The sequence below is a fragment of the Falco punctatus genome, assembly GCF_963210335.1.
Source record: "Falco punctatus genome assembly, chromosome: 6".
NCBI classification, from domain to species: domain Eukaryota; kingdom Metazoa; phylum Chordata; class Aves; order Falconiformes; family Falconidae; genus Falco; species Falco punctatus.
In genome coordinates, this window is record NC_137585.1 from 38,260,784 (window position 1) to 38,273,590 (window position 12,807).

At 44.3% G+C, this 12,807-nt stretch overlaps 1 protein-coding gene across 1 annotated transcript; it reads left to right on the forward strand.

Annotated features, from left to right (window-relative positions):
* Window positions 1-3,676: 3,676 nt before the first annotated feature.
* On the forward strand, window positions 3,677-12,241 carry LOC308066184 (uncharacterized protein). Its single transcript, XM_080393188.1, has 4 exons — window positions 3,677-4,251; window positions 9,348-9,403; window positions 9,807-9,936; window positions 11,706-12,241. The coding sequence occupies exons 1-4, from the start codon at window positions 4,205-4,207 to the stop codon at window positions 11,926-11,928; spliced, it is 456 nt and encodes a 151-aa protein (XP_080249314.1). The 5' UTR covers window positions 3,677-4,204; the 3' UTR covers window positions 11,929-12,241.
* The last annotated feature ends 566 nt before the right edge of the window (window positions 12,242-12,807 follow it).

A 12,807-nucleotide genomic window follows, 5' to 3' on the forward strand; every position in this document is an offset into this window, starting at 1 on the left:
AAAGAAGTTTGTGCTGGGCTGCAGTGGGGCAGGGTTAACTGGTGAGGTCCCATACCCCACAGCCTTCCATCTTGCCTCCTTTCTGCCAGAAATTACAGCCTTTCCAGCCTTTCTGCACAAGAACTTCTGGAATGCTCCTTGATACTGAAAAGACCCGCATTAAACACTGCTGTTGAAGGCCCTCAAGCTAGAGCAGGTAACTTGGGCAGAGCGGCACAATGGAGTGATTGCACAATGGAGTGATTGCACATGCAGTTCTGTCATAAGATCAGAGGGGCAATCATCTGCTGATGAGCTGCTGGGACAGGAGCTATTCTCAGCTGTCCCTTCCACCAGCTGTCTGGAGGGAAGAAATAACCTGCATCTTTGCAGTCCTATTGGTGCTAAGCTAAAGCATTCTTCTCATCCTAACCTTCTCCTTTGCATGGCTACATGGACAGTCTGGAGCTCCATCCTCTTTCCTCCTGTGCCTGGCTGAGTCCCTCCATGACATAGGACTCACGCAGGAGCAAATACTGCAATAAATAGGAAATGCTTGTTCAAACGACAAAATCAAATGCAATCAAACGGTGAAGGCTAACAGAAAGAAACAATAAAAGCAAGTAAACTCAGAAAAAGTGTCAATAACATTTCGAGCAGGTGCAAAACACTCCCAAGTTCCTACAGCAGGTGCATTTCAGGCAATTTTAAGTAGTGCAGATGATTGTAGAGTTTCTAATGAACCCAGGAAGTAAAACCAATGCCAGCCCTGTGTTCACCTCAGCATGAGAAGAGGCCAAAAGATGGTCAGAGCTGTGCAAATGTCTCATCTGTGCAGTGTACCCATGTGCTGTCACAGGGGCAGGCACAGGCTGTTAGTTGAGAGAGCTACTGTGGGAGTCTGCCCCAACCAAATTTCTGATGGGTCCATATCTAGAGACTTTTCCAGTCTCAGTGTTGTTCTGCCAATGCTGGGAGTCCTGTGACTGACAGCCTGGAGAGAAGTGCCCATTGATGTGTGAACTGGAGAAGCGGCAAATTAAGAAAAGGAGAGGGTAGATACTAAGGGGATATATTATGCACAAGGGGAGGCAGCATCTGTTGCAAGATTCTCCAAACTGCCCAGCACCAAGCATACATCTTGATGCACCCTTGGGAGTTACCCTCTTCCCTCTAACCAGTTGGGTCCACCACCACCAGATTGATGCATACTATGAAGTGCGGTGTAGGTTCTCAGCACCAGACCCAGGTCCCCTGCTGTTCTTTTGGCTAGCTCTGACAGCCTTGCCTCCCTATATGAGCTCATTGTGATGCCATGGGTGGTCTGAGTCCTGTTTCAGGTCCCTGTGCCTGGAGCAGTGACATGAAGACATCCCAGATAGTCAAGGGAGGAAGCCTTATGCAGCGGAGACATTTTGCTCACTGATTTGTTGCAGTTCAAAGCAGGTATAAAACAGTACCAGGGGAAGACAGCAACACTTCACAGGTGCTCAGCCCTTGCCTTGATCTGATGTGAGAGAGAAGTGGATGCAGCTGCATGGACAAGACCTCAATGCTCAGGGGTGGGAAGGAGAACAGGTACAGCAGTGTTGGAGGTGACCAGCCCCATTATCCAGTATGGGGAGAGAGGAGCTGCTTCAAGCAGGCTGCTTTCTGGCTTTTGTGCAGGGCTGAGGCAAACCAGAGTCCAGCAGTGGCTGGCTGGGGCAAAGATGGATGCTCCTAGAAATTGCACAGGAGCTTCTGCGGCACTTAAGAGAAATCCCTGGTGGCTCACATGTGGCTCCACCTCTGTAGCTGTTAACATCTTGGGGGATGTCAGGAATTCCTCTGACTCCCTCTCACTCAAGGCACCCAGTTTTAGCACTCAAGGGGTATTTTGTCTCAGTGTGTGCTTAGAAGTCAGGGCTGGACACAAGTGGCAGTGTTGGGGAGACCCTCACAGCTGCTGCTTTCCCACGTGGCCCAGGGGACAAGCACCCTGCAAGACACAGGAGGTTACGGAGAGGGTTTGAGCCCCTTTGCCCTCAGCTTGCTAAGTCTGTGTCTTCCCAAAGGTTACCAAGCTGATCCAGGGTCTGGGGAAACGAGCACAAGCATTTCTGCAGATGTTCTTGCCAGGGAGATTTTGCTGTCTTGGAGTCCTTCTGCATCCTGAGAGACCCACAGACAGACATGCGCAATATCCTGTTTGCATATCACAAGCAAGCTTCATGCTGAGGCTACTCAAGTTTAGAAAACTAACTGCAAGCAGCAGTCCTCAGGCAGGAGAGCAGATTGAATACCCTGCAGTTGCTTACAATGCAGTCACAGAAATACAGCAACAACAAAAAAGAGAGTTTCTTGTTAGTTGATTGTATTAAAGTTCCTGGGCTCTGCCTAGTGTGGTGCAGTGAAGGCACATGGGCACTGGGCATCCCTGCCTGAATGCAGCCACAGTGGTGACAGTGGGCTGGGCAGTGCTCATTTCGCATCACTGGGAATGTGAATGCTAACAGGCAGAAGACAAGGAAGGGAAGTGCTACAGATCCCTCCTGTCCTGTCTCCCCTACTAATCCCCCAGGAGATGCAGAGAATGGGGAATTTCTGTGATACACACTCCTGCTTGCTGAGAACTGTGCTGAGGTAGCACTCCACCAGCATGAGACCAGGACATTGGGCACACACTGTGGCCCTTCACCAGCACAGTTTGGATTTGGACCAGGCTTTTGGGAGTGCGTTGCCATGCCTGTGTGGGCTTCCCCATCAGGTCTGCTCAGCTGGTATCTCTGTGCCATGCCGTGGAGGGGCTCCTGCTCAAAGCGTTCCTCCATTCAGCATCCCCATCCCATGCTGACTGTCAGCAGTTTGTTTCCTCTTCGCAGGAAGCTGCAATGGCAGTGTAACAGGGCTGTTTGCAGTGTGCTGAATGGGGAACAGCTGGAGACGGATGATTGTTTGGGTTATTTGCCTGTTGCCTAGGCATTTTGTTTGCTTGTTTGAGCCCTAAGAAAATAGGTTTCCAGTTCCTCCGGAGGCTGTTCTGTGCTAAGCCCGTATATTGTGAGCTGCTTTTGAAAACTGGTGGTTTATAACTTTGCAAATGAGTGTCCTGCTGTTTCAGTGGTAAGGCTCTGTAAACAAGGCAGTCTTCTCAGAACTTTCCCTGCCACAGAGCCAGTGGGACTGGTGGAGCAGGAGCAGCCAAAACCACACACTCCTGGTGTCAGAGAAGCAGATACCCGAGTATGGTCCCAGCTGGACCTCTCTCTGGAGTGGATTTAAGTGGCTGACTAAATGATAGTGCTGGCTGATGTTTATGGACTGTCCTTAGAAGGATGCCACTCAGCTTTCCTTCTGATCAACTCCTCACCTGGTGTAAACCAGCAGCACTCTGTTGCAATCATAATACTGAGATTTTAACAACTGCTCTGTGTGTAACACTTGCACATATCCTCTGGCTCCTTACTTCTGGGTGTTTGCTTTTATTCTGAGTGGCTGGACAGTCCTCCACCCTGTGAGAAAGCATCTTTTTTCTTGCTGCTGAGTGCAGACATTTTGGCTGTGGAAAATGGAGTTAAATAAGAATAGGCTGGTCAGGAAACAGAGAGTGCATTGTTGCCAGCTGATACTGGAGAAGTAATATCAGGAAGAATGCAGATTTGGCCAAGGCACTTGCAAACAGTGCCATGGTCTAGTCATGAGCCTGGGTGTACAGCAATTGTGCAGCTTTGGGCTGTGGTGGCTGCACATCCTCTAAAATCACAGGAAAATGTCAGCCTGACATGGACATGGGATCAGAGTCGGGGGTCCACCTCCCGCTTCACAAAAATCATCACTCTAACACCTTGCGTTCCTTCGGAAATCTATTTATCGAGTACTGATGGGACATGAGCCTGTTTGATTTGGCAGGCATGGACCTGGGGGAGGGGTCAGTGGGGAAAAAAATAACAACACTGCAGCCGATTCATCCCTCCTTGTTTATTCCACCAGAAATAGATTTGGCAGAGTGCATCAAGAATGAACTAATCAGCAGGGAATTAATTGGCATGTTTGTTAAAAGGAAGGAACAAATGCCGTGAACAAATTAATGGCTGGATGGCCATAGGGTTCAAGCAGCCAGAGAGAAGTGCTGCATAGTGGAAACTGTGACTAGTTAAGAGAAGTCATACAGCTGTGCTGGAGAGCCAGCAGTTGAGAGCTGCCCAAAAGAACCGAGGGCAAAGATATACGGGTGTCTTTGCAAATGGAGCTGCTTCTGAGAGGGGCTCCATCACCCAGGCTTTCCTTCCCGTAAGGCTCCCATGTGTGGGGGGAGATGGCTAGTTTGCAGGAGTGGGAGGGAGGGGTAGGAGAGGTACAGCTGGAGGAGGCTCCATGGAAAGACTGTGGAAATGCGGAAAGCGGGGAAATGAAGAGGGACACGTCACTCATTGCAAGCTGAAATGCAGAGGGGGTGGTGAGGAGAAGAGGAGCTGGGAGGCAGAGATTTGGAAGCCTCGTCACAGAAGGACTGGCCTCAAGAGCACAGGTAATGTTTGTACGCAATTCTCTGCCTTCTTTCCAGGAATGTTTTGTTTCTTCCTCTGGAGTAGACACATCCATGCACCTCAGAAAGAGCTTGTTGGGTTGACAGACTCTAAAGGCACCTGTGAGAAGAGCCAGGAGAGGAGGGAACATGTGCAAACTGGCATGGACTTGGAGGCTGGAGGGTTGCTACCTACACTTCCAGAGAACAGGGGTGTGCAGAGTGAAAGAAGGAAGGAGAAAGGAAGAGTGAGTAAATCCTTGGGGACAGCCAGACAGGCAGGCATGGAGAGTGTAAGATTTGTGGGTGCCTATTTAGGGAGAGAGAGGAGACTCCTTAAGAGTAAGCCCCAAGCTCTATATGAGAGAGATGGAAATAAGACATACCCTGAAAAAGCAGGTACACCTGGAGAAGAGGCAAAAGGTGTATATTACCTTTTCAAAACCAACAGTACTTTACTAATGTTATGATTTGCAATAGATGTGTGCTTTGCATGTGGATGGTGGGTTTTTTTCCCCTTCTTTAGCATCAATATGCCTGCCTGCTGGCAACAGCATCACCCTAGCTGTCCATCACTGAGGCTGTCGATCAGATCCCTTTGTTTAGCAGGATGGTCAGGCTATTTGAGGGATTCAGGTGCACTTTGCTTTCACACAACATCCAGGTAGAAAATGATCAGTGTAACTTTTAATTATATGCAAAAGCACTATTTAACTCAAGTACATTGCTAAACTTGAAAAAGTCAAGATATTTTTATTACTACCTAACCCAAAGCTGGGTGTGCACATGTACCAACATACAGCATTATACCCACACATATATAAACTCAAGAATAATACGTTACAATGGATTTTTAACAAGGTCTTTTGAAACTGGTGGTATTCTAGCTGTACCACTGTGGCAGGGTTAATATTGTAGGATCCATTTTTTTAATTGCTTTTGGCATTTTTCTTGATCTTTTCACCATTACATAATACTACAAGCATATGCTAATGTTTATAATACCCTGATTTTTTTCCCTTGGAAAGCTATCAAATGCCATCCGCTTTGCAAGTAGAGCTTGCAAATTCTTTGATCGTTCTGGACTCGCAGTCTTGGCAGCTTTCTCCTGTAAAAGCTCAGTCTTTTCAGGATCCCAGCCTGGCTGAACTGGCATTAACTGCGAAATTGTGTGCAGCTACTCTGTGTTTTTTTAATGTGAAACTGTTTGGTTTATAGCACCTAAAGCTTCCTTGACTTTATACATAAACCAGAACATTTTAGTTGGGTGTGTGTAAGTAATATAACCTTAAAATGCTCTTAAAATATTGCATATGGAAATAAAGATAGAGAAATTCCAACAGCCTGCAAAAGTACCTTTATTATCTGTTGGGATCCTTTACAACATTGAAAATCTTAGACATACTATGATGTTTAAATATACATTACCATTGGAGAGCAACATTTTATGTATTCATGATTTACCTGAGATCAAACTCCCTGATTCATTTAAAAGCATGTTTTACTTCTCTGCAAATAACCCAAACCCTAGTATCACTCTTCAGCTTTAGTTTGAAAGTAGCTCAAAAGGAACTTGGGGAAACTATGAGAGGAGAACAGGTCTCAACAGAAAACCACAGTGGCAAAGTCCAATATTGCAGCAAAAACATCCTTCTTTTTAGGTATCGCTAAAGTGATTGCTAACTCTAATAAACAAAATCCTCCTCTCAAAGCAAACATGGCCTTGAGCTAACACACCAGGATGCTCATGCATGTCATCAGGAGAGTGTACGTGTTTAGAGCAGATGTAAGTGCAGGGAAAAGTTTCAAGCCATCTTGATAAACAAGGGGCAAGCAAGCTCTGAATCGTAATGCAACAACTTACGTCTGGAATAGGAACAGTGTGTTCTTCTCAGCTTCAGGGAAGAGACAACTCTCTGAAATGAAGCTGTGTTTGGCACTGGGAGAGGATAACCCCCTTATCCTAGTAGGCAGCACAACCCATGAGCAGTAGTGACATTCAGTCACCACACGACCTCAGTATGTCAGTCTGAGGGAGGCACCAGTGAAAACTCAGTGCTCTGTTGTCATTCCCTGCTGTGTGTAAGGAGGGATGAGCACTGGAAATGGAGTATACTGGAGCAGCAAGAAACAGAAAGGGTCAACAGGAGAGAGACAGAGATGGGAGATCAAATCCTGGCAGTGTTTCTTTGCTTTGGGGCAGGGATTCAGGCTTGGGTGGCACAACTGCTGATATTGCAAGACTATGCTTGGGGTATTAAGGGAGCAGAGCTCTTTTAGCATGTCAGAGTGAGAAACTGAGAGGTTAAAAGGGGGGCGGGTGTGTGTGTGTAATAATGAGTTGAATATGTCTGTCTTCATTGCTTGCAGATGAAAGGACTTTCTGGTGAATTACTAAGCCTGCCCTGCTCTAAGGGCAGAACATGATGCAATTTTCTGACAGAAAGCATGCCATATTATTGTAATTAATAGTAAAAATAACAAAGCTACTATGTTGTTATTGTTATTCTCTGAATTTAGCAAAGAGCTTTCATCCAAGGATGTGAGAGTTTTCCCTGCCTTTCAATTCATGTTCTACCCTGACAGTACGTTCCAGTGCAACAGTGCAACGGATCCAAAGACATATTTGCAATGGGTTTGGGATCTGGTTCCTATTCCAAATGACCCTGCAGATGTTTTCTGCTAGAAACCTTGTTATTGAACATCCATTTGTCTTGTACAATTCCACCAAAGAGAGAGAGGATTGCTCAATTTCTGTGTGTCTGAGATATAAGAATCTATTTCAAAGATGATTATAACCTGATGTTTACTATGATAATACATTATGGTAGGCCCTCAGGAATGCAGGAAGCAAAGATACAAAGAAAATTATCTGTGAGGCATCCTGCAAATAAAACATGTGGGTCTTGTGTTTCATTTGGATGCCTGATGTTTTAAAAAGTTTGAGATCAAGAAGGGTGCATTTTTAGTGTCAGACGTAGGTGGAATTTATTTCTTTTAACAAATACAGAAAAATCAAAGTATCCCAGCCCTGGGGTGTTGAAACAGGTGGGAGATAGAAAGGGTAAGGAATGTACAATCTTTACAAGAAGTTTTAAAATGAGCTAGGAAGACACGCTACCTCCTTGATCCTGGCAGCATTTTCAAATCATTTGCAATTAGAGATGTTGGCATCTGGTAAGTCCTTTCCCATCAGGAAAGATTAAAAAGGCATGTGCAGTGCATACTCATCAAAAGACAGAGAAAAAAAAGGGGTCTAAGGTCTGGAGCACTTATCTGGAAAAACAGGGAGGCAGAGGAGCTGTGGTGTCAATGCAAATAGTTTCAAGAACGTCCATGAAGACCTTTTCATTACATGCCTTGGTGATACCATCAAACCTTAGAGATCTTCATTTTGGCAGCTTTGAGTTGCAGGGAAGAAGAGGTGTATGTATGTGTGAAATAGGAAGAAGGTAATTTATTTTTTCCTTTAAATGAATACTCCAATTAAAAGAAGAATACTGAGTACAAAATACATCTTGACAGGTGGAAAGTAATATTTTTAACTTAGCATCACATTTTCCATCAGTATGACTACATTCATACCACTGTTTAAAATAGATGGAAAAATAAATATAGTTGCAATTAAAATACACTAGTGATTGAATGTAAGAAAGGCACAAATTAAAAGGATTTAATTATGTACTGCTTTGTCTGCTACAGCTCCTAGTAGGTTTTGAGGTGGCTGAATTCTTCCCAGATGGTTAGGAAATGAGGGTTATATGATATTTGGAAAGAAATCTAATGTCCTCTTATTTTGCAGTGAGGTCTTAGACTTTTGATGCATGTACCTGAACAGGGGAATAATTTGGATATTCTGAATGTGCCTACTTCTCACATGAGCCCCTCCATCACTGTGACTACGGATAACTGAAATCATCACTAAACCACATGAACTTGGCAATGCATTTTTTTGTTTGCTGTGTGCAATATGTGTGTAATTGATATTTCCATCCAGTTTCTACCAGAACAGTTGTGCATTACATTTAATAAAAATAAAACTACTAGATTCAACACTGAGGGACTACTCTAATTAAAAAAGAATAACAAATTAGCATGAGTAAGCTGTGGACAGACTGATCTGTCCTGTTACATTTAGAGATGGTACTTGTCCAGGAGGGCCTGTAGGTTAGGGTTGACTTCCATTGGCTTGGGAATAATGGTAAACTTGAAAGAAGACAAGAAGCTTAGGAAATGACCTCCTGACACCAGGTATAGACAGTACATGAGGAATGGGGTTGCGTTTGAGGCTTCATCACTGGGCAGCATCTCAGTTATTGCCAGCCATTAGTGGATCAGATGAAAAAGAACAAATTTTTATTCTGGCCTCTATTAAATCCTTGACAAATTGCTTCACTGGCTTGTACCTTGCTTTCCCTAATTGCGAAGTGGGGAGACAGCTATTTCCATACCTTGTCATACCTCCTTCTGACACGGATAGAACATTTATAGCTATAAGGTGCTATCCCAACGTGGCTACATATGAAGCAAAGCTACTTACCTAGCTGCTTCCAGTTGATGAAGCATCTCTGTAGCACTTAATGGCTTGAAAAAAAAGTAAGGAGGTTTGTACTTGCAGAAAAGAGAAGTCCCTGTGCTTCTGTAAACGCTAGGCTGAGCAACTTGAACATTTTAAAGAAATACATCATCAGACAGAAATTTGATATTTGGGTGACAGGTGGGAGGTAGAGAAAGAGAGGGAAGAGAGAAATAAAGCAGCAAGTTTTTTTGTTTCCACAGAGCAGGGGGAAGTCAAGATCCTGTGAACAGACATCATGGTTACTCTTCCTCTTTTCCTCTTCTTCATCCTTTTGCCCTGCAGTGAATCCCAGAAGGATTTTCTGGACCAGCATCAGAAATGGAACTACAGAGAAGGCGGTAAGAGGTGGCGGTGGTGGGTCAGCCTGGGAGTCATTCAGTATCTCAGAGCTGAAGATTCACCTATTTTGCCCTTGGAGTGAGGCACACAGTGCTCATTCATGAGTGCTCTTTCTTGATTCCTCAGTATCTGCTGAGGTTTCTGGAGAGAAAAATGTTTTTTAAAATAATCAGCTGGGATATCCAGTGACAGCAGAAAACTTGGGCACCTGGATGCAGAGAATTGCATTATGAGGAAGAGTTACTTGCTTTTTAATTTAAATCCTCTATGTTTAATATTTGTCATTTCATTGCAACACAGTTCAAGTGATGGGGAATGAAATCTAACTCAAACCACTGGCTCATGTTTTCTTGTTCTGTCACATTTATTTTCCTCTCTTCCACGGACATCCTGCTAACCTAGCTGACCACGTCAACATAGAAGGCATTGACAGCATTACTCAAACCCTTGAGAAATGGGGAAACAGCATCTTCTGGCAAATGAGGCACACTCTGCTGAACAACCCAAACACTTTACTGCCTGAGTTCTCCAGGTAATTCCCTTCATCTGGAGGTGGGATTTGGTCCTCTCCTGGGTGTCCCTCCTTGAGCAGGATTCATCTTCATTAAGATGATCTTTCATATTGCTCAGTTGTGGGGGATGAATCCCACTGTCTTGGTATCTGTTGTGCTAACAGCTCTGATTACTCTAGTAAACTGAGTATTCTGCTGACTACTGCAAAACATTCTCAGTTGCTATGACTGTATTGTAAGAATTATCCTTAAGACAATGTAGGCTGTCCTTGGCACCTCACTCCTGTGAGAACACGGTGGAAAAATGAATTGTGCAACAATTCCACACATGGACTTGGCTGCAGGGCAGGGAGAAGCAGCTGATTTGGCCTGTGATGTTTTATATTTCAGTCACTAACACCCAGATCTGAGAAAGTTATTCACTAGTCCATGTCATCATAATTCCCAATTTGCTTTTGCAGAAAAACGATTGAGCACACTCATAAAATTTGCTTCAATCGCGTATTTCCAGAAACAGAGTGGGAAAATCAATGAAAAAGAGAGAAGGGAATATTGGGAATTACTAGAAACTTAGTATCGCTTAAATCAGAATTGTTCATAAAGTGAGTTGTCCTCTTCCATAACTCAGCTTTCTCTTTAGGATAAAGGAAAAAAATTAAATATTCTGTCTGCAACTGCTATGCATCGAACCAGTTGAAGAGGAAAGGCTAGAAAAATAAAATGGCACTAGTCAGAAGGCCACACATATCTGTACAAATTAGGGTTTCAGGTGGATATAGTTGATAGATCATATGTTGGCCTTTGGCATCAAGTGGATTTCTCCCTAGCTGGATGGTGGCTGTTGTTATTAACACAGAATTCATCACAACTTCCACACTGCCAGTGCTGGAATTCATTAGTGCCTAAGAATATCGGGGCTGATATTAAGTCACTGATTTGGAAAGCTCTAACTTTAGTCCAGGGAGATGTAATGAGACTATTCAGCCGTATTTCCTGCATAGGGCTTTGAATTAAGAGGTTGCTGGCAAGGACACAGGCTGGTCCATTGGAAATGCTGAGGAATGACAGTAATCTATGGGAATCACTGGCCGAGCCTCCATGTCTGCTCCTGGTTAACAACAAGGCTAATTAATACTAATTAATATCAGGTGATATTAGAATGAGCCTCAGAGCTCCATAACACCTAAAGGGAGACTGAGAGAAAGCCCTCCAAGGGAATGGACAAGGTTACCTCCAAGCCCACCAGTGCATCAGTGCAGCCCTCACCTTACCAAATCCTGATAGAAAATCTGGCTCTGCCCCAGGCTGGAGTGACCCAGGGGCTGTGCAATCACAGCTGCAAAATGTCACGCAGTGGCCTGCCCTGCACTGGGAAGTCCTCACAGGCGATCCCGCACATTGCTGCTCTCTTCTTCTCTACCCCTGCTTGTCCCAGCCAAGCAGGATATGGTCTTCATCTCCCCCTTAAAGCAGGAGTGCTTCTGGAAGCTCATAAACCAGCTGTCATCTGGCACCAAGCCAGCTGTGCTTTGGTGGCAATGGAAAGACCATGTCACCCATGCTGGTTCTGAAACTTGTGGTTTCCTGGGTTCAAATGGGGATATCTCTGATGAACTCCCGCCACCCTAGGGGAAAGGTGGCTTTGGAAGCATCTTTTAATGGTTGCTTACAACTTTTTCATCATGAAGGGCCCTTACCCACCAAGAAACACAAGGCCATGGTAAATTATTTTGCATGCTCAGGAACACTCCCCACACTGAGTTATTCTCCTGTATTACTCTCTCTGTAGTCTTCGCCCTGTCTCTGCGGCTGTGGACAATCTTGTGAGGGAAGTCCAGTCAATAAAGAAAAGGCTAGAAGAACTGAATGAACGCCTCAATGTCATCAACAAAAAAGTCCTTCCCATTCGACTGAACACTCTGCAGAGCCAGAGGCGTGGAAATACTCAGCTGCGGAGACTTCCGATGCATAGGAGAAGGTTGTATACTCACAGGAGACCTCAGAGGAGTTAATTCTTTACCAGAAAGAAAAGGAAATCTTTTTTATCTGCTTAAGCCTTTCTCAATGCAATGCTGCTAGACACTGAAGTAAAGCACATGCAAGACAGCTTTACTAAGGAGACCAGAACGCTTGCATTTTGTGGCTGCCTTTCAAACCTGGGTCGGTAGGTGAAATCTGACCCTGTTCTTCAATGATGGCTGTTTTGTGTCCCAAGCAAAATGAGTTGACAAGCTCAGTCTACTTGAGTGTGAATACCTTTAGGCTATACAGCCATTCTTTCTGCTTACCAGAAGAAGTTCTTTCTATAAAGATCAGCTGAATTTCTCTCTCTGTTCTATTTTTACTGCATTCCATCTGAAACAGTTAGGGAATTTGATTTTCAAAAGTGCTGAATGCCTGATGAATGTAGAAAGATAGATTAGTGCTTGGCACTTCGGCTGGGCAGGGAGGATGAAGAGGAAGCTATGTTTTAAAATACAGTCTTAACTATTCTCCATCAGTGCTAAGGGTGCCCCATTCACATGTTCAAGGGGTCGGTAGGGTTGGATAACATTGGTCTGTGCATCATGTTTAAAGACTGAAGATGTGTCATATTCTAGCGACCAAATTTGAACATCCACCTTCTGCAAAGAGGTTTTTTTAGCTACCTGGAACTGGGCACTCAGAACCCTGTTATTCAGCTGATATGTTCAGAATTTCCAGCACTGTGAAAGACATTGCATTGACTTCTGCCAAGACCTTTGGAAACCAGGGGATGTTTTTTTCAGAACTATTTAGATACCTAATGGCATAGGTGGGTGTTTAGAAGAATTTTCCAGAATAGCTTAAGAGACAGTTCAGTTCCCAAAATCACAGATGATAATTCAATTGATGTCTAATTCACAGAATAT

Bases quoted from the DNA above. Each gene is read 5' to 3' on its own strand.
- LOC308066184 (XM_080393188.1), top strand. From the start codon at position 4,205: ATGGAGCTGCTTCTGAGAGGGGCTCCATCACCCAGGCTTTCCTTCCC. The intron at 4,252-9,347 runs GTAAGGCTCCCA...TTTGCCCTGCAG, and splicing joins TCACCCAGGCTTTCCTTCCC to TGAATCCCAGAAGGATTTTC. The intron at 9,937-11,705 runs GTAATTCCCTTC...CTCTCTCTGTAG, and splicing joins TTACTGCCTGAGTTCTCCAG to TCTTCGCCCTGTCTCTGCGG.